General features: G+C 43.1%; 1 protein-coding gene and 1 long non-coding RNA gene across 2 annotated transcripts in view; one reads left to right on the top strand and one right to left on the bottom strand.

Moving 5' to 3' along the window:
* Positions 1-14,896, top strand: part of CPED1 (cadherin like and PC-esterase domain containing 1) — a gene marked incomplete at its 5' end in the record, with an annotated part of 114,069 nt that extends 99,173 nt beyond the window's left edge. Inside the window, 6 exons of the mRNA XM_083399502.1 lie at positions 413-549; positions 4,264-4,484; positions 6,623-6,724; positions 8,146-8,233; positions 10,298-10,444; positions 14,005-14,896. Coding sequence (XP_083255628.1) covers positions 413-549; positions 4,264-4,484; positions 6,623-6,724; positions 8,146-8,233; positions 10,298-10,444; positions 14,005-14,232 — 923 coding nt within the window. The 3' untranslated portion in view covers positions 14,233-14,896. The remainder of the gene's footprint in view (positions 1-412; positions 550-4,263; positions 4,485-6,622; positions 6,725-8,145; positions 8,234-10,297; positions 10,445-14,004) is intronic.
* A 3,111-nt stretch (positions 14,897-18,007) lies between these two features.
* Positions 18,008-20,168, bottom strand: LOC310658662. The gene is made up of 3 exons (XR_014502412.1): positions 19,563-20,168; positions 18,480-19,530; positions 18,008-18,203 (listed from the first exon to the last, which is right to left on the bottom strand). It is a non-coding gene; the product is annotated as an uncharacterized lncRNA (long non-coding RNA).
* Positions 20,169-20,738: the final 570 nt, after the last annotated feature.

Raw genomic sequence — 20,738 nt, 5'->3', positions numbered from 1 at the left:
CTAGCTAGCAGGACCAGTGGTCAGGGATGATGGGAAACCTTGGTCTAGATGGACAAACATCTGACCTGGTATAAAGTAGGTTCAAATTCCCACTGGGTGACCCCTGGGCCAGTCACCATCTTTGAACCTAACCTAACCCACAGGGCTGTTGTGAGGAGAAAATGGGATGGGGGGGTGTAATCTATACAGCCTTGAGCTCCGGGGAGGAAAGGCAGATACAGAAATAAGATTCTTGTATTATTGTGCCAAGCTTAAAGGTTGTCACATTGAGGTCTTGTCTGGCAGTCAGTGACCAGGAAGTGGGAAGAAATCTGGTCCTAGTCACAGATGCCTCCTCTTAGTAACAGCAAATACAAGTGTGTTTAACAAAAGCCCAGATGAAAACCAAAGTGTGGTTATGTTCTGTTCTTAGGACAATGGATTGTGCCCTGTCTGAGTTGTTCCGACAACAGAACCTGTGACTGGAGGCAGATAACATGGCAGCCGCACGATTGTCAATATCCCATTGTGAACAAACCAGAGCTCCAACAATGTGTAAAAAATAAAAAGGTAGGTTGTAAATTTGGAACAGGAAAGCTGAAAAGGGATTCAGTTTATCTCAGCACCGAATACATTGTCCTGACATTCTTCGGCATATGTTTGCATATGAGTATACGCTATTATTAATATATTAAAGTAGCCTTGATTTACTTCAGAATTATCTCCCTGTGACTGTTGTGCTTCGATTTCTAATTGGCCTTGACTTGACAGTATTCAAGCATTGAAAGAAATACAGTGGTACCTCGGGTTACAGACGCTTCGGGTTACAGACGCTTCGGGTTACAGACGCTTCAGGTTACAGACTCTGCTAACCAAGAAATAGTACCTCGGGTTAAGAAATTTGCTTCAGGATGAGAACAGAAATCGCGCGGCAGCAGCGGGAGGTCCCCATTAGCTAAAGTGGTACCTCCGGTTAAGAACAGTTTCAGGTTGAGAACGGACCTCCAGAACGAATTAAGTTCTTAACCCAAGGTACCACTGTAGGTCCCAGTCACACATTAAGATGTGACATGTTTCAGACAAAGACTAAAACACAACGTACAGTGATACCTTGGTTCTCAAACTTAATCCGTTCTGGAAGTCCGTTCCAAAACCAAAGCATTCCAAAACCAAGGCATGCTTTCCCATAGAAAGTAAGGCAAAATGGATTAATCTATTCCAGACTTTTACTATCTAACAAAAACATTGATCCATAAAATGGAAGCAGTAAACAATGTGCTGCAGTCACACAATCAAGCAATCAATAGCTGAACTGGGTTCCACATAGTCACACACAAAAAGAGCCGCAAAAAACAAAAACACAAAATAAATAGCAAAAACAGACAGTGTAACACTCAAAACGGAAGTGAGGCACTCAAATCGGAAGCGTAACACTCAAAATGGAGCATGTTCAGCTTCTGAAAAAAGTTCATAAACACTTACTTCCGGGTTTGCAGTGTTTGGGTTCCAGGTTGTTTGAGAACCAAGGTACCACTGTATTATGGTTGGAGAATAGACACACTTTGCATGCACTCTGTTTCTTTGCTGAGTATCTAATGCATGGCATTGCTTCTGCCTAATAATCTTAACAAATCTTCTTTCACATTCTTGTGCAGGTCTCAGGCGGACCTCACTAGACTGACTTTTCTTGTAGTGAACATTCTAAGATGGTTGCTTGGAAATGCAATTCTTAATAGGCATGGCTTGACTGTCTAACATTTGACAGAGATCTGTGGCTCAGGTACAATAGCCGGTGGCACAAGTTTTACAAGTAAGTAAAAAATAATAATAATAAAGTACAGATTTTGCTATATGTTATCCAAATTAAGGAACACTTATTACAATTAAGCACACTTAAACCCAGCTGTAGGAAAAGGAGCTTTTCTTAAGGAAAGCTGGTTGTGGAGCCTCTCCCGGGACCCTGCAGGATCACTTGCTGAGGAGAGAAAAAAATATTCCTAAAGGAATCCCACTTACAAAGCACCCTATTAGTGCACAGCCCTACACAAACTTCCAGGCTTGCAAGTGGATTCCAGGATCGCAAACATATTTTTTTTTCTGGAGGCAAATATAACACGGAAATTAGCACTAAACTTGCATGTTATTCCTCTAGATTTCTAGAAAAGCTGGAACATAACACACAAATTAACACACAAATTTATGCTGTCCAATGAATGCTTGGTCCAATGGGAGCCATTAAATGTGTCCAGGGACTCAGCCATCAGCTGCAAATAAAACATTTTAAATGCGTTGTAAAGCGCGATATACAAATGTGAAACTAGATGGTGAGAGTGAGCTATGCCAAATTCAACATAATTTTCAAAACTTTTTTTTAAAGCATTTTCACAGCGGCTTTTTAATATGTGTGTAGATTCCACCCAGGAGTGGAGTTTCAGTCTACTGTATCTCTAATAGGTGCTATTGCCTTCATCTGACCGCCCCCCCCCCCATTTCCGTGCATGTGACCTTGTGCTTGAATTATTTCTGTCAGTACTAACTCAAGATCACCTGTGGTGAAATGAAAGCCACGGATTGGCTGAGACATGAAAAGGGGGAGTGTATAAATTCCCCAAAGCATTTTTTTTTAAAGAGGGTCTATATAGATTAATGGTGTGTTAGCAAAGTTAATCAGTCATATGTGGAGACTGAAAGGAATTCCGGGTTGAGAAGTTCTTTACTCACTTCCTTTCATATTATATGCAGCAATTTGTCTTTGAAGCCCTTATTAACGCAAACTATGTGAAGGCTATATTACATTTGTTAAATTGTATCCATTTGGGAAATGACATGAGCTTAACAGTGTTGGGGGGGGGGGGAATGTGAAAACCAAATAAAAATGGTTTAATTAGTTTTACATCTGTGTCACAAAACCTCATATAAGTTTATGGTTAATTAACTTTTACCGTAATAGTTCAGTGATGTGCTGAAGCATAAAACTTTAATTATTGTACACGTCAACTTTTCAGAAAAAGTTGAAGTGAGGAACAGGTCATGAATAATAAGTAGTTGTTCAGATAACTAGGTATACCTAATTGCACAATTACATTCTAAGTGAAAGGTGATGAAGCATACATATTATTTATTATGGTAAGAAAGCAATTCACATTTTACTGCTGTAATAAAACGCCCTCAGCAATGTATTATTAAGAACACGAAATTTTAAAAAGACAATATTTACTAACGGTCTTATAATACACCTGTTTAAACAGGAACTTGTATACTTTTACCTAAATGAGCATTTTGGAATTAAAGGTACAATCTAAAACACACTTACCTGGGAGAAAGCTTGAACTCAGTAGGACCTACTTCTGAGTAGATGCAGTTAGATTCTGCTGTAAGTCTCTTAACTGTACCTGATTTATGATACCTGTCTAATTAATTCCACGATTTAATCCCATTTTATAGACATAATGAGATATTTCCATGCTTGGTCCTTGCAGCAAAAAGCACAGACTCCCTTCTACACTAGGCAATTGTCAAATAGTTTAAATTTTAGCTTGTGGTCATTTTCCAACATAGCTGTCCAGTGCTTGGACAGAAAACCAGAGGTTCAATCTCTGGGTAGGACTGGGGAAAACTCGTGCCTGAAAGCTTGGCAGGCCAATCCCAGACTATGTAGACTTGGGACTCAGCTATTCAGCTGCAAAGAAACGTTTTAAGTGTGCTTTATGTGCAATATACAATGCAACACTCGATGACGATGGCGGGCCTTATGGAAAATTAAATGTATTTTTAAAAACCTTTTTTTAAAAATAAAAAAAAGCATTTTCAGAATGGTTTTTATATGTGCGTAGATTACACCTTAGTATAAGTCAGTTTCCTGTCTTTCTACATAACATGGGTGCTTCTAGTGACTTGTTAGCCTTGCCAGAATTAGAAGTAGAACACAAATACCTACAAATACCTGCAGCAGCTAGGTTGATATCATTTATATGTGGCATATTTTCCCTCAAGTATTTGAAAGTGTCTGATCCATGGTGCCCACTTGTAACGGGGTACTGCTTTCCATTGTTGGCTTCCTACGGATCTTGGTATTAGTTTTAAGGTGTGATTGCGTTTTGTCACTTTAATGATTTTCTATGTGCAAACAGCCCAGAGGTTATTTATGACAACTGGTGGAAATTCATTGACTATAAGAAAACAAATAAATAGCCTCTCGGTTGAGCATTTAAGCTGCTTTCGTTCTGCAGATGCCTGCAAACTTGAGAACATGAAATGCTGCAATATGCTTTTTGCCCCTTAAAGGTTCTTTTCATTGGCGATTCCACCAACAGAGGGGTGATGTATTACTTAATGGAGAGAGTGAACGAGACTCTCCAAGAATGGCAAAAGGCTCATGACATGAAGTTCTATCATAACGTGAACAACGGGGACACTTTTATCAGCTACTCCTATTACCCCCAGTTTTGGATTGACGTAAAGCAAAGACCAACCTTCGAAGAGGCTCTTGAGCAGCTGCTACTCAGGTATGATAGAGCGTCTGTTTCCCAAGGTATCGTTCCATTTTTGACAGTGATTCACTTGATTTCCTTGCATCCAATGTCTCTATGTCAGCATTTTCTAGCCCATGGGTAGACAATCTAAGGCCTGGGGGCTGGATCCAGCCTAATCGCCTTCTAAATCTGGCCCGCGGACGGTCCAGGAATCAGCGTGTTTTTACATAAGTAGAATGTGTGCTTTTATTTTAAATGCATCTCTGGGTTATTTGTGGGGCATTCATAATTTTTTTCAAAATATAGTCCGCCCCCCCCAAGGTCTGAGGGGCAGTGGACCGGCCCCCTGCTGAAAAAGTTTACTGACCCCTGCTCTAGCTACAAGAGGGAAGAAATTTGTGAGAGGTTCTGAGTCTCTTGTAGATGTTTTATGCAATTCTTGTATTGATGAGAAGGAATTACTACTTGGAGTGCCAACTATAGGGGGCAGAATGGGCTTTGGTCCCCTCAATATTTGTGGACAGGTAGCTGAGACCCCCCCCCCAATTTTGAGGGGGCTGCCACCCCTGCCGCCAGGCAAGCATGGGCAAGCATTGGCGTATATCTGCGGGATGTTCGGAAGATCACCCTCCATGCATCCCATCCCCCACTGCCAACACAAGAGCGTTGGCAGGACACATCACATGATGCTGGGACCCCTCAATGGGGGGGGGGGGAGTCGACAGCCCTTATTACTATAATGCAGAACTTCAGTAACTGCCTCTAGGTCTACATTATTATTTTTGGTTATTGAATTTATATTCCGCCCTATACCCAGGGGTCTCAGGGCGGTTCACAGAAAAGAGCACAACATATATAATCAGAATAAAAACAACAACCCGATAACACCCTCCCCCCCAGAAAAGAGCCCCATTTTAGAAGGGCATAGACTGTACAGGGCACAGACCTACACTGGCTCCCAGTACGTTTCCGAGCACAATTCAAAGTGTTGGTGCTGACCTTTAAAGCCCTAAACGGCCTCGGCCCAGTATACCTGAAGGAGCGTCTCCACCCCCATCATTCTGCCCGGACGCTGAGGTCCAGCGCTGAGGGCCTTTTGGCGGTTCCCTCACTGCGAGAAGTGAGGTTACAGGGAACCAGGCAGAGGGCCTTTTCGGTAATGGCACCCACCCTGTGGAACACCCACCCGCCAGATGTCAAAGAGAAAAACAACTACCAGACTTTTAGAAGACATCTGAAGGCAGCCCTCTTTAGGGAAGCTTTTAATGTTTAACAGACCACTGTATTTTAATACTCTGTTGGAAGCCGCCCAGAGTGGCTGGGGAAACCCAGCCAGATGGCGGGGTATAAATAATAAATTCTATTCTATTCTATTCTATTCTATTCTATTCTATTCTATTCTATTCTATTCTATTCTATTCTATTCCATTCCATTCCATTCCGTTCTATTCCATTCCATTCCATTCCATTCCATTCCATTCCATTCCGTTCTGTTCTAAATCAAATCAGCAAAAGGCCTGGTTAAAAAGGAACGTTTTTGCCTGGCGCCTAAAGGTGTATAATGAAGGCACCAGGCAAACTTCCCTAAGGAGAGCATTCCACAGATGGGGAGCCACTGCAGAGAAGGCCCGTTCTCATGTTGCCACCCTCTGGACCTCTCAAGGAGGAGGCACATGAAGGAGGGCCTCAGACGATGATCTCAGGGTCTGGGTAGGTTCATATGGAAACAGGCGGTCCTTGAGGTATTGCAGTCCTGAGCCATACATCGCACTCTGCCTCTTAGTGATGTATCATCTGACACAGATTTCTTCTTCTCGCCCCCCTTCAGTAGTATTCCATGGGTACTGTGAAGAAGTCACCCTGTAACCTCCTTTGAATTCCAGTGCAATGCTGATATCTTGGCAGTGCAATGCTGAAATTCTCTTCCCTGTGTGTGTGTGTGTGTGTGCTGCCTTTGCCAAATATATATCTAGATTTGTGCACAATGAAAATGAGAAAAAGTATAACTACTTAATATGTCTCTAATTTCTTTAAGCTTATGTAACTTTAAATGACATCAGCCGTTTGTGGCCAGGAATGGCCTGTAGGGTTGGCTGAAGTGAATGCTTGCCATCTGTTCTGATTCTGCGGCAGGGTATATTTTGCAGTTTTGGCTTTCTTCTTTATTTCAGATCACAGCCGCTAGAGAACACAGACCAGACTATATTAGTTGTCGGTGGTGTCCAATGGCTCAATTTCAACCACTTACATATTATTCAAAAAGTGCTGAAGCGGTAAGTGTCCACGCTACAGTCTTTCGTTGCTGTTCTTACACCAAACTGTAAAATAACTTCCACTTCAATTCGCATGATGACTTCTCCGTGCCTAGGGGGTTTTCTGGCAGTCATCTTCACAGAGCCCATTCTTCCAAAGGATTTCAATACCTTTTCTAGTGCTCTATGCAGTGGGGGGAGGCCATAGGAGTGGTTGCCCTGGGCGCAAAATTGTTAGGGGTGCAAATTTTCAACACCCCGTGCTGCCTCAACACAACTGTGTGCTTCAGTTGAAAATGGGTTTCTACATGTGACCTCTTCTAGGGTTGCCATATTTCAAACAGTGAAAATCTGGTGAGAAAGGCTCCTTTTTTGCCCAAAGTTGTTGGACGTTGCTGCAGGCTGCAGTATTTCTGGGAAAATCAGGACATATGCCAACCTTCCCTCTCCAGACAACAGAACAACTCTTCTTTTATTAGCTCTAGGGCTGCGATCTGCTGGGTGATGGGGATGCCGTTAGACAGTGGAATGTGCATACGTACCCCCTTCATGTGGCCCCGGCACTGGCAACCCAAGCTATGCCACTGCCTCCATCTCTGTCCTCTTGCAACCTTCATTTTTAGCCTGTGAATTATGGAATGACATGCATTTCTTTTGTATTAGGGCATTTATTTTTTTTAAAAAAATATTTTTATCAGACAATTTCAACAGAACAAATTATCAATCCAAATAATCAATTACATTATTTTCCACCTTTTTATCCCCCCTCCCCATCCCTCCCTCTCCCCCTCACCAAAGACTTCCCGCAGCTCACCTCTCTGATTTGTTTGCACAGATTATTCTCTGCATGTTAAAGTTTGTACATATCATTACTTTATCTGTCATATATTCTATTAATAAATTTGTGGATGTTTATTCAAAACCTGCCAAGGAGTCCATGTCATTTTGTTGTTTTTTTAAATAGCTGGTAAAAAGTTCCCAATCTTCCTTGAAGTTACAATTGTCCTTCTCACATAGTTTATGTGTCAACTTTGCCAACTCTGTATAACTCATCAGTTTTTCGTATTAGGTCATGTTTTCATTTGCCAGTGCTTTGCTACTGTCGTAAGCCATTTTGAGCTCACTTTGCTTGCTGGGAAGGTGTCACTCAAATACCAGACAGATTCCAATAAAAAAAACCCCTACCCACCAAAATGAGCTACAATTCACTGACAAAACATGATCCGGAATGTAGCGTGGTGATAGCCAAGGGCTCGCGAACCCTGTGCTACACTTTTGATAGCTCATATCCTCAGTATCAAACTGGCTGCTCCCAGAAAAAAACAAACAGTCATCATTTTATCTGATTCTATGAAACGGAGACAAAAGTAAGAGGTGTTTATGGTATGTCAGTTTTATATATCTCTAAATAAAATGTGTGTTTTATTTCGTTTGATACACAGGGCGAATCTGTCAAATATCCTGGTAGTGATAAAATCCCTGGGAATGGGCTTTCACCTGCCAGTGGATGGAGTGCATTTCTTGTCACCAGTAAGTGAAAAAAATTCTCCGTTAGGATGGTTTTGCAATTTTATTTTGTTTGACCCGTTGCTCCTCAGAAGTATGGTGGGGCACTTTCCTGTCGAGCACAGCTGCTATGCCCATACAACATTATATTTTGCCAGGTTATGTGATGTGCCTCATCCTAAACACATAGAATCGTAGAACTGTAGAGTTGGAAGGGACCACGAAGGTCATCTAGTCCAACCCCCTGCAATGCGAGAATCTTTTGGCCCAATGTGGGGCTTGAACCCGCAACCCTGAGATTAAGAGCCTCCTGCTCTACTTACTGAGCTAGATGGTGCTGCATGTTTTGGTATTACTAATACCTTGGTTGTCAGACGGCTTGGCTCTTGAACAAATTGGCTCCCAAACACTGCAGACCTGGAAGTGAGTGTTCCTGCAGCCAATCGGAAGCCGTGCCTTGGTTTTCGAATGGTTTCGGGAGTGGAAAGGACTCCTGGAACGGATTCAGTTCGACAACCACGGTACCACTGTACCTTTATTTTATTTTATTTTATTTACAGTGGTACCCCACAAGACGAATGCCTCGCAAGACGGAAAACCCGCTAGACGAAAGGGTTTTTCGTTTTTCGATGCGCTTCGCAGGACGAATTTCCCTATGGGCTTGCTTCGCAAGACGAAAATGTCTTGCGAGTCTTGAGATTTTTTTTCCGCTCCCCACCCCCTTTTTCTAAGCCGCTAAACCGCTAATAGCCTTTTAGCAGCTAATCCGCTAATCCCTTAAACCTTTAATAGCTGCTAATAGCCGCTAATAGCCGCTAAACCGCTAATAGCGCTAATCCGCTAAGCCGCTAATAGGATTGCTTCGCAAGACGAAAAAACTGCTAGACGAAGAGACTCGCGGAACGAATTAATTTCGTCTTGCGAAGCACCACTGTATTTATTTTTAACTGTATCTTATATCTTTACTGTTTTAAAATAGATAAATTTATGCCAGGAAAGCAAACAAACCAACAGACAAACATACAATCAAATAAACAAACTATAAATAGACAGACAGTAGCAGCACTGTACCTTAATTTTAACGAGGCTCCCTAAATTGGCTTTAAATCCAAACACTTGGCCAGAAGGAGTTAATGCTTGGCCTGGTTTGGAAGCCCTTTCCCTTAAATCCTGATGAGCAACCTCTCTATGACTATTCAGTGATTAAAGAAATGTACTTTGCACCTGCCTAGAGGCCCATTCATATTTTCTGACATGAAGTGTTTCAGAGTTGAGCCTTGGCATTGAAAACAGGTTCTAGGGATAGTTCGTATCCACTATTTAAGCCCCTTCATCCATTCTGTCAACCACCAAAATAAAAACATGTTTATACAGTACCATACAATTATTATCATCTATGGCTTTCAGGCTATGTACCATCTATGCATTTGTTACTGTAGAACAGCTTTACATACCAAATGTATTAAATCTATTCTCCCAGAGCTTTGGCTAATGAAACAGACTGTGGCCTTTTAAACGGCCGGGGGTGGGCATGGCTTTTGTTTGTTACTATGGTATGTATTGTTGTGTTTTTATGTTGTAAACCACCCTGTGATCATCGGATGAAGAACTCAATCAATCAAATAAATAAAATATAAAAATAATACAAATAGAAAACCAACCAAATGAATAACATAATAAAATAATAAATATAAAAAATGTGGGAAATTGTTTAAATGCATGCAATGTGGTGTGGTAGAATTCTGTTTCTCTTCCCAAACTACCACACTGGAGCACAGCACTTTTTGCACCTTCTCATTTGTGCACATCTGTAAGTTTGGGGTTCAGTTATTTAAAAAGGTGTAACATCTAAGGGACACAATATTACCCCCTCTGTTCCTCCCTCTCTTTTGAAGAAATACATGTTTGAGCTTAACTATTTGCTAGGGAAAACACTGATCAAATAACTCAAGAATTAAGGTTATATTTTCTCCAGCCCAACGCCTGTACATAATATCCATATGCTTACTGTCCCAATGAAAGCATGTCTTGATTTAACCAAAAGCTGGATAAATGAGATAATATGAGATGACTTGATTTCAATTGCAGGCCGAAGTGCGAGGTCTGTGGAAGGAAAACCAAGCAATTTTGAACACTGCAAAGCAATATGGCTACGAAGTGGTTGATACTTTTATTATTACCATGGGACGGTACAAGGAGTTTTTGCAAGGGAAGTGCGGGTGCCATTTTCACGAGGTAATCGCTTGTCATTTAATCCTTGATGCGAGCCAAGGGTGCCCATGCCAAAGCAAGATTGGGGAGCAATAATGGGGGGGGGGCTAAACAAGGCCAAAACATTACAATGGTACTCGGGTTAAGTACTTAATTTGTTCCAGAGGTCCGTTCTTAACCTGAAACTGTTCTTAACCTGAAGCACCACTTTAGCTAATGGGGCCTCCTGCTGCCACTGAACTGCCGCCATGTGATTTCTGTTCTCATCCTGGAGGAAAGTTCTTAACCCGAGGTAATATTTCTGGGTTAGTGGAGTCTGTAACCTGAAGCGTATGTAACCTGAAGCGTCTGTAACCCGAGGTACCACTGTATTGTGAATAGAGCATCTCTAGTTTGCCATGGCCTTCGGACGTCCCAATTCCTGTCCGAACTAACTCTAAGCTGCTTTTGTGGATCCCACTAGCAATCTGGGATCATGGCCACTGGCTTTGCCCCACCCTGCACCCCAACTGGGGCAGATGTTTTTCAGCACCCATCCAAGAGCCACATGGTTCCTTCCTGCCCCCTGCTGGGACGGTGGTGCCGAGGGGCCTTGAGATAATTAGAGGGCTATATTTTATCAAGTGAGAGATTTACCTAGACAGCATCTTAAAAAGCAGAAACATCACCTTGCCAACAAAGGTCCGTATAGTTAAAGCTATGGTTTTCCCAGTAGTGATGTGTGGAAGTGAGAGCTGGACCATAAAGAAGGGTGATCGCTGAAGAATTGATGCTTTTGAATTATGGTGCTGGAGGAGACTCTTGAGAGTCCCATGGACTGCAAGAAGATCAAACCTCTCCATTCTGAAGGAAATCAGCCTGAGTCCTCACTGGAAGGGCAGATCCTGAAGCTGAGGCTCCAATACTTTGGCCACCTCATGAGAAGAGAAGACTCCCTGGAAAAGACCCTGATGTTGGGAAAGATTGAGGGCGCAAGGAGAAGGGGACGACAGAGGATGAGATGGTTGGACAGTGTTCTCGAAGCTACCAGCATGAGTTTGACCAAACTGCGGGAGGCAGTGGAAGACAGGAGTGCCTGGCGTGCTCTGGTCCAGGGGGTCACGAAGAGTTGGACACAACTAAACGACTAAACAACAACAACATTTTGTCAAGCTTTGGTGCAAAGATTTGCAATGCAAGCACACCGTGGCAACCCACACTAGGGCTTCAGGCGTTATGCTGCATCCCTGAATGCACTTACTAGTAAGCCCCATTGGCTTTCACATGAGTAAACACGCATAGAAATGCAGAATGAGGGACCAGGGATGGAGAGTTTGTGCTTGTGCTCATTGAACTGAGAAGGTACATTGAGAGATTCTGTCAGCACCGGGCTGATCTGTATCTCAATCTGCAGATCCCTACAGCAGACCTCTCTATCCACATGCATTTACACACTTCTTTCCCTCGGCAGGTGCTAATCGCAAAGAGATTTGAGATTTCCCCAAAGATACCATTTAAAGTGCATTAAGCAATCTCTCTGCGTACATTACAGCACTTTGCTTGCAATCAGAAATAGCCGGTGGACAGTCCCCCCTTGTAATATTATCTGGTCTTTTATGGTCCTGCTAAATATTAAGCCGGGTAAAATGTCATTCCAACAGTTTTACTCAGGGAGAAAAGAATAATGCTTTCAAGGGCAGATATGACACACTTCAGGGTTACATCTCCATATTGGATTTGGTTCATACTTGTACACAGTATACCATGCTCCATAATAAAGACCTTAATTATGCTAGATGGCACCAAATTGGTCATGGAACCTGACCTCTTGGGGGGGGGGTGTCAGTTTATTGTGGCAAACTGTGCTCCTGGCCCTCAAACAATGTCTGGAGAACAGAACATTCCCTCAAGAAGACAAAAGTTGGCCATCTCTTAAATTGCCATTTTTGTTGTTCTTTAGTCGTTTAGTCGTGTCCGACTCTTCGTGACCTCATGGACCAGAGCACACCAGGCACTTCTGTCTTCCACTGCCTCCCGCAGTTTGGTCAAACTCATGCTGGTAGCTTCGAAAACACTGTCCAACCATCTCGTCCTCTGTTGTCCCCTTCTCCTTGTGCCCTCCATCTTTCCCAACATCAGGGTCTTTTCCAGGGAGTCTTCTCTTCTCATGAGGTGGCCAAAGTATTGGAGCTTCAGCTTCACAATCTGTCCTTCCAGTGAGCACTCAGGGCTGATTTCCTTAAGAATGGATAGGTTTGATCTTCTTGCAGTCCATGGGACTCTCAAGAGTCTTCTCCAGCACCATAATTCAAAAGCATCGATTATTCGGTGATCAGCCTTCTTTATGGTCCAGCTCTCACTTCCATACATCACTACTGGGAAAACTGCCATTTAGCCCATCTAAAAGACATGGAAAGTACCTTCAACATTTAAGGCTGATCCCCTGATATTTTTGAGGAATGCCTTTCCATCTGCCCCAGTTAGAATACCCACTGCCAGCTGATCGCCTCTATCCTGCCAAGCCCCATGTCATCCCCAAAAGCTGCTCCTGAGAGTTTGGGGGGCCTCTGGAACAGTATGGGAGAAAGCAGGGGGCTGCTTTGAAAATCCGGACACAAAAGTTTGAGCTTCAGGCAAAGCTGTTGAAATTCGCCAAAATCTACACTTCCAACATGGGCTGCCATACGTTTGGGTTTTACCGGACATTTCAGCGATTTCTGCCAGGATGCTGTTTATGAAGGCTGAATACCAGCTATGTCTGGGAAATGTAGATTGGACCCTAATTTGTGCTAGTGGAAGCCCTTTTTTGCTGAGGCAAGTGTCTCCATTGGATACAAACCTCAGAGTTAACATATCATGGAGCCACTCTGCTTCTTAGAGGAGCCTCAATGGGATAGCACTTCAAAGCACATCAACATATTGTTTTGTCTGGAGCTGATGCGCTGAAATGAAAGGAAGAGGAGAAGCAGCTGCGTCAGCTGGTTTGGTTTCAGGTGTTTGACTTCAACCAGAATGATCCCTACTGTGAAAAGCAGGACGGTGCACTCAGAGATTATCAGTCATGGAGCATTTCAAAATGAAACAGTTGAAGAATTAGAGGAGGCAGGTCATTCTGCAGTCACGTCAAAATGCTCAAGTTGCTCAGAAGTGAAAAGCGATAGCTGCGGCAGGTCTCTGAGCCCCAAAGCTCAAACTGCGCTACTTGACAACACGGGCGATGACATTCCATGCTTCAAAATTATCATGCACCGTTTTGTAGATGGCGGCGCATGCAGACGCTGCGGCTGAGAGCTCCCTGGAGGGGAGTCAGGGTTTGCTAGGACGAATTATTTATAGCCGATATGAAATGCTGTTATATACTAAGCTTGGATCCTAGAACAATAGGCAGGTGGGATCCTAAAATGCAACAACTGATTGGCTTGCAGGAGAAGACCAATCAGGCTCCAGGAAGAAGTTAATCAGCCTATGAAGCTAATCCAAACTAAAGCAGAAATAGAATCTAGCTATCCCTCCACAATTCATCCATAGCTTAAATGGGTGCTGCATTCTGTTACCCTGAAGCACCCGCATGAAAGTTTCACAAGCACATTTGCTTTCTTTTTCAGGTGGTGAAATCCAAAGCTTCTGAAGGAAGCTCTCCCATGGCAATGATGTTATCGAGGCCCTATGCTCTGGGCAAATTTTTCAACAGCCAAAGCAACCTGATGAAACTGCAAGCCTATGCCTCCAATTCTCAGTCCCCTTATCATGTGCGAGGTCCAATAAACCAGGTGTATTCAGAAATCCTCCTCAGCCGAATTTGTGCGAATGACAGGAAGGTTCTTGGAATGTAACTTTGCTTGGCTGAAATGCCTGGTTCCAGCCTCCTCTCGTTCCCGTGTGGCGATACACAGGCCATACCAGATTTGGATTTTTTTTATTTTTTACACACTTCTCTGAGTGGCTGAACATACCAGCATAACTCCAGACATGTGGCACTTTCCGCAAAGCCTTATAAAATCAAGATGTGTCCACACGTGTCTGTGGTTTCAGAATGGGAGACAGAGAAGCACGAGAAATGGCGATGAGGGCAAAGGGAGGGGGAGACCTTACTTGAAATATTGCCAAATGTATAAACAGTTGTAAGCTGTAAGTAAATGTAATGTTATATAGGATGTGATATATGTTGCTCAAGTTTAGGTACAGATTAGAATGCTATATTGCCGGTGAAACAAATCTCATTCCATTTTGAAGAGTTTTATGGCATAGCAAAATAGTAGTACAAGAATATGCACTTAAGAACAGGCATCACATCTTCATCTATAGAAACAGATGTCCATTTCTAGCATTTGCACTTAGGTAATGATGGCAAACAGGTCCTGTAGTCCTAAGGGCCAACGCAGACACGACATGGGAGTGCCATGACTGGAGATTGTGAAATCATTTTCTTGTCCAAATTACCCTGTAGGCAGGTTGCTTTAGATCTGAGCTGCAAGTTAACTTAACCTCCCTATTGCAGCACTACCATATTTTTTGCTCTATAAGACTCACTTTTTCCCTCCCAAAAAGTAAGGGGAAATGTGTGTGTGTGTTATGGAGTGAATACAGGCTGCACAGCTGTCCCAGAAGCCAGAACAGCAAGTTCTGGCTTCTGCTGTTCTGGCTTCTGAGATTCAGAATATTATTTTTTCTTGTTTTCCTCCTCCAAAAACTAGGTGCGTCTTATGGTCTGGTGAGTCTTATAGAGTGAACAAATACGGGAATTAAAATCGCACACATGTCCCACAGCTGTTTTTTGAACAAGAAAATGACCTTGGGTGTTCCAATCACATCACGTCTAATTTGGCCCTAAATATGTTGTTTCGTACCTCTTGGTCCTCCTTAATTTATGGACTATTCTTGGATGCGAGACGAGAACTTCTTCAAACACCCGCAAGTGTGCAGCCATGGAGAAGCCACTTGTTTTATTGGAGCTTTACAACAAATTTTTTTTGAAGGGAGCAGAGACTTAGCACGTTTTGGATTGCACCATAGCTAATACAAGGTGTGACCAGAAAGTCTGGTGAATGGTCACAGGAATTGGACAGTGAGAAATATTCTAACATACAATTGGCGTCAGAAACCCACGAAAATGCTTACAATTGTGTACAGAGATGAAGCTGTAACTCGAAAGATGGTGTATGAGTGGTTTAAGCGTTTCCGTGAAGGACAGCAAACCATCGAGGATTATTCTCCATCTGGCAGACCGTTGACGAGCAGAACGGTAGCAAATGTCAACGGAGTTCATGAGTTATTGATGCGGGATCGGTGCCTGTCCGTCCGAATGATGGCAGAAGAATTGCACATTCCGAGTGAAATCATTACTGAGGTTACTGAGTTGTCCCACCCTCCATATTCTCCCGATCTGGCCCCACCAGATTTATTTCTTTTTCCGAAACTGAAATCTGCACTGAGAGGGCACAGATTTCCCAACATTTCACACCTCCAAGCTCCTGTGACGAGGGATCTGAAAGCAGTACGAAAAGAAGAAGAAGAAGAAGAAGAAGAAGAAGAAGAAGAAGAAGAAGAAGAGGAGGAGGAGGAGGAGGAGTTTGGATTTGATATCCCGCCTTTCACTCCCCTTCAGGAGTCTCAAAGTGGCCAACAATCTCCTTTCCCTTCCTCTCCCACAGCAAACACTCTGTGAGGTGAGTGGGGCTGAGAGACTTCAGAGAAGTGTGACTGGCCCAAGGTCACCCAGCAGCTGCATGTGGAGGAGCGGAGACGCGAACCCGGTTCCCCAGATAACGAGACTACCGCTCTTAACCACTACACCACACTGGACTTCTCCAGAAGTTTCCAACAGTTCTACAAACATTGTCAGTGGTGCATTGTATCAGAGAGGGCCTACTTTGAAGGCCTGTAAGGTATGTATGTTCAAATATTTCTCGCTGTCCGATTTCTGTGACCATTCACCAAACTTTCCGGTCACACCTTGTAGCAAAGCTTTACCAAAGCCACCTAGCGAGTTAGTGCCTGATACCAGGTTTGGACAGAAGACTTTCTGGCTCACAGTCTGAGCCATCACGATATATCAACTCTATGTTTTGCTTATGACTGTGACTTTTTGTGCTATGCCGGAGGTCGCTCCCAAAGGTCAGAAGCAGCATGGCGGATGCTTCCAGAACCCAAAAATTACAGGCAGAGCTTGTTGAACTGATCTTTGGATCCCTGCTATGAGTCAGAAGCTCCATAGATTGCATGTGCAATTTCTCATAGAGTTCTGGAAAACCCCAAGTGGCAGCCTCCCCTCATCCGGCCAAGTGTGTGCCACCAACCATCACACCTATAAAATGAAGGGACAATTTCCACATTTCCCAGTGGATGACCTCAGAATTTGCACATATAATAAGCCCTGCCCTTATTTGCATTCTGTTTGCAAGCTCAGCATTTCCCTCTCAATGTAAAGAAATCAAAACATATTTGTCGCAGAAATAATTCATACAGTGGTACCTCGCAAGACGAATGCCTCAGAAGACGAAAAACTCGCAAGACGAAAGAGTTTTTCGTTTTCTGAGTTGCTTCACAAGACAGATTTCCCTATGGGCTTGCTTCGCAAGACGAAACGTCTTGTGCCTTTTTTAAAAAACTGCCAATGGATTCCTATGGGAAACCGTCAATACACAGTGGTGCTTCGCAAGATGAAAAAATTCACAAGACGAAAAAACTCGCAGAACGAAGTAATTTCATCTTGCAAGGCACCACTGTACATTGACTCTAGCATGAAGAATGCTGCAGTGGGGCCAAAGGTATATTGGTGGGGGAAAGCAGGCCTGTTTTATTGTACAGTCTTAAAAATCACTACCTTTTATTTTATCTTTAGATTTCTGAATATTACTTCTGGTTGCCTTCTTTATTATTATTATTTTCTACGTTATGTGGTTTCTTGTGACTGGGTTTTCTTGCAATGGAAGCAAAAACTTAGAGAGGGTTGCTTGTACAAAAATGTTTATATTCATAGTAATATTAAAGTGGGACTCGGGTTCCTTTTTTATTAAGGATGAATTTTGGTCGTGTTATAGTTCCTGCTGGCAAATGTGCAGTGCCGTTTCTGCATAATCACCATTGTATGGTTTTCCTATGCTGTATTACATTGTGTTTAACTTTCCTCAGATGCTGCTGTTTTGAAAGCGACCCAGGCTATATTTTTATACGTATATTTTTATATGAAGTTTTCAGTATAGCATGAAAGCCCACTGACATTTAATGTAATAATTAGTGTGGACCAGATATTTTCATAAGTAGTCGCTCATCAGTGATAAAAGTAAATGTGTAGAAAATGGGTCTGATCAGTGTATTATGTGGTACAAGATTTCTATGAGATAATGTTTGTTTGTTTGATATGAAGAGATCAGGAGAAAGTATCCCTTTATTGTGTGCGGTCTTCATCACGACCAATTATAGAATACATTGCGGTACTCAGTTTTTAAATTTCAAAATTTTCTCTAGCATAGCCTTCCTCATATTTTGGACCACAGATTCCCTCAGTCCCACCCAGCATAACCAATGAACTGAAATGATGAGTAGATTTTAATCCAAGACATGCTGAAAGACAGCAGGTTGAGGAAGATTGCTTAGCATCAGGACGTAGAAGTATTTCATTGGCTATAGGTCACAATGAAGTTATGAAGTTGTGCCTTTAGTCACTAGTTCCCTGAAACTATTCAACTAACACAGGGTTGCCATATGTCCAAAATTTCCCAGACATATATGGGATTTGGCCATCAGAAACAGTGTCCGGGTAGAAATTGCTGAAATGTCTGAGAAAATCCACATACAGTGGTACCTCGCAAGACGAATGCCTCGCAAGACGAAAAACTCGCAAGACGAAAGAGTTTTTTGTTTTTTGAGTTGCTTCGCAAGACGAATTTCCCTATGGGCTTGCTTCGCAAGATGAAAACGTCTTGCGCCTTTTTCTTAAAACCGTCAATGCATTCCTATGGGAAACCGTCAATGCATTTCCTATGGGAAACCGTGCTTCACAAGACGAAAAATTCACAAGACGAAAAAACTCGCAGAACGAATTAATTTCGTCTTGCGAGGCACCACTGTATATGGCAACCCATGTCGGAAGTGTAGATTTTGATGAATTCCCTTCAAAATACCTTTAAAACTTCATTATTATTTTAGATTGGGTGGGGGAATTGTGCCTGGATTTTCACTTTTTGAAATATGGCAACCCTAACTAACTTCTAACACTTCTTCTTGGGTAAACAACTTTTCCAAATTATTCTACAGTGAATTAGCACAATTTGGTGTGACCAAAGAGTCAATTTGCACATGGGTGAAGCAGTCGTTTCACCAAAACAGCTCACAGTTATTTCAGTGACTTCAGGGGCACTTTTTTCCACAGTCAGTGGAAGCAAAAATTTAAGACACGAGCTTTGCCTCTGTGGATGTGCACCTTCTGCCTGGTTAATGGTAGCTGATATGAATTTTGCATACTTTTTGCTTGGTACAATCTGTGCCACTTTAGATGGGAATGGGGTCCTGCAAGCTTTCAAGGAAAGGTGATCCCTTCCACTCCCCGAAAAATCATTGCTGATTAGAAAGGGCTTTGTCAGTCTCAGGCCTGTGTCTAATCTTCCAAACAACTTAAGGCATTCGCAGATGAAATATCTGCTCTCAATCCATTTGTCTGACTTCTGACCTGATTGTGACACAGAGGCAGGTTTAGCAGCCTTGGTGGATAAACTGTGCTTCCAGACTGATAGGAAAATAATTATCTTGGCCACAGCACAGTGCACAGTTTTGGCATGGCATGGGGTGGTGATCCTGCTATCAGTGGGTCTGACTGCTAGCCAATGTTCACATATGAGGAATTAGCTGGAATGTCTTGCCTACTTACACCCCTCTAGCACCTTGGGGGTTCAGCAACCTAATGCCCCTCCCTGAGCTAGGGCTGCAGGCATAGGTGCCACCACAAGATCCATTAAGGGGATTCCCTCTGAGGAAAGTGGGGCACCCATTACCTGGCTAACCCAGCTATAGATGCTGCCCAATGCCTCTCCCACGGCTACCGAGCTGAGACAATAAATGTTAATAGTCCCAACCCATGCATTGCTATGAGGAAGGCAAAATCACAGGTTCAATTGTGCTAGTGTCTAAAATTTCTTCCCAGCCCTGTTAACCATGGGCTGACCACTGTCCAGAGCCATGCACTTTATGGAAACCCACCAAGTGGCAAAATATGGAGAGCAAGAAAATGAGGGAGGACAGAGAAGTTGCTGACCAAATTGTTGGAAACCCATAGCCAGGGCTGTACACATAGTCCAGGAGGGGACCAGAGGAGAGAAGTCTTCTCTCTAGCCAACTCTGCTGGCCGCATCTCTAGTCCTAAAAGACCTACATTGGCTCCCAGTACATTTCCGAGCACAATTCAAAGTGTTGATGCTGACCTTTAAAGCCCTAAAAGGCCTTGGCCCAGTATACCTGAAGGAGCGTCTCCACCCCCATCCGGACACAGAGGTCCAGCTCTGAGGGCCTTCTGGCAGTTCCCTCCCTGTGAGAAGTGAGGTTAAAGGAAACCAGGCAGAGGGCCTTCTCAATAGTGGCACCCACCCTGTGGAATGCCCTCCCATCGGATGTCAAGAAAACAAAAAACTATCTGACTTTTAGAAGACATCTGAAGACAGCCCTGTATTGGGAAGTTTTTTATGTTTGATGTTTTATCGTGTTTTAAGTATTCTGTTGGGAGCTGCCCAGAGTGGCTGGGGAAACCCAGGCAGATGGGCAGGGTATAAATAATAAATTATTACAGTGGTACCTCGCAAGTCGAATGCCTCGGAAGACGAAAAACTCGCAAGACGAAAGAGTTTTTCGTTTTCTGAGTTGCTTCGCAAGACGGATTTCCCTATCGGCTTGCTTCGCAAGACGAAACGTCTTGTGCCTTTTTTTAAAAAACCGCCAATGCATTCCTACGGGAAACCGTCAATACGCAGTGGTGCTTCGCAAGACGAAAAAACTCGTAGAACGAAAAAACTCGCAGAACGAATTAATTTCGTCTTGCAAGGCACCACTGTATTATTATTTCAGGAGGTCAATCAGGGCTTTCGATTGGTCGGCCAAGGCAGATTGATTTGAATCCCCATGTGGCATGTTGGCAGCATGAGAGACGCCTCGCAGCCACATCGTAACATGCGAGGGAACTTGCTCCCTCCTGCAAATTGGGATCCCCAGGGAAGACAGAGACCTGAGACTTGTATTAGACGGAGTTTAGCCAACGTTTGCTGTTCTGCACCATTTACCAGAGGTGTGCAATCAGTAACATTACCCAAAAGGGGATGAAGGAAAAATTACCCTTGAAACACGCTCCTACTTA

The sequence above is a fragment of the Podarcis tiliguerta genome (assembly GCF_965153285.1).
Source record: "Podarcis tiliguerta genome assembly, chromosome: 10".
Classification (NCBI taxonomy): Eukaryota; Metazoa; Chordata; class Lepidosauria; order Squamata; family Lacertidae; genus Podarcis; species Podarcis tiliguerta.
The sequence above is the reverse complement of the archived record's forward strand: the minus strand, read 5'-3'. Positions and strand labels throughout refer to the sequence as shown.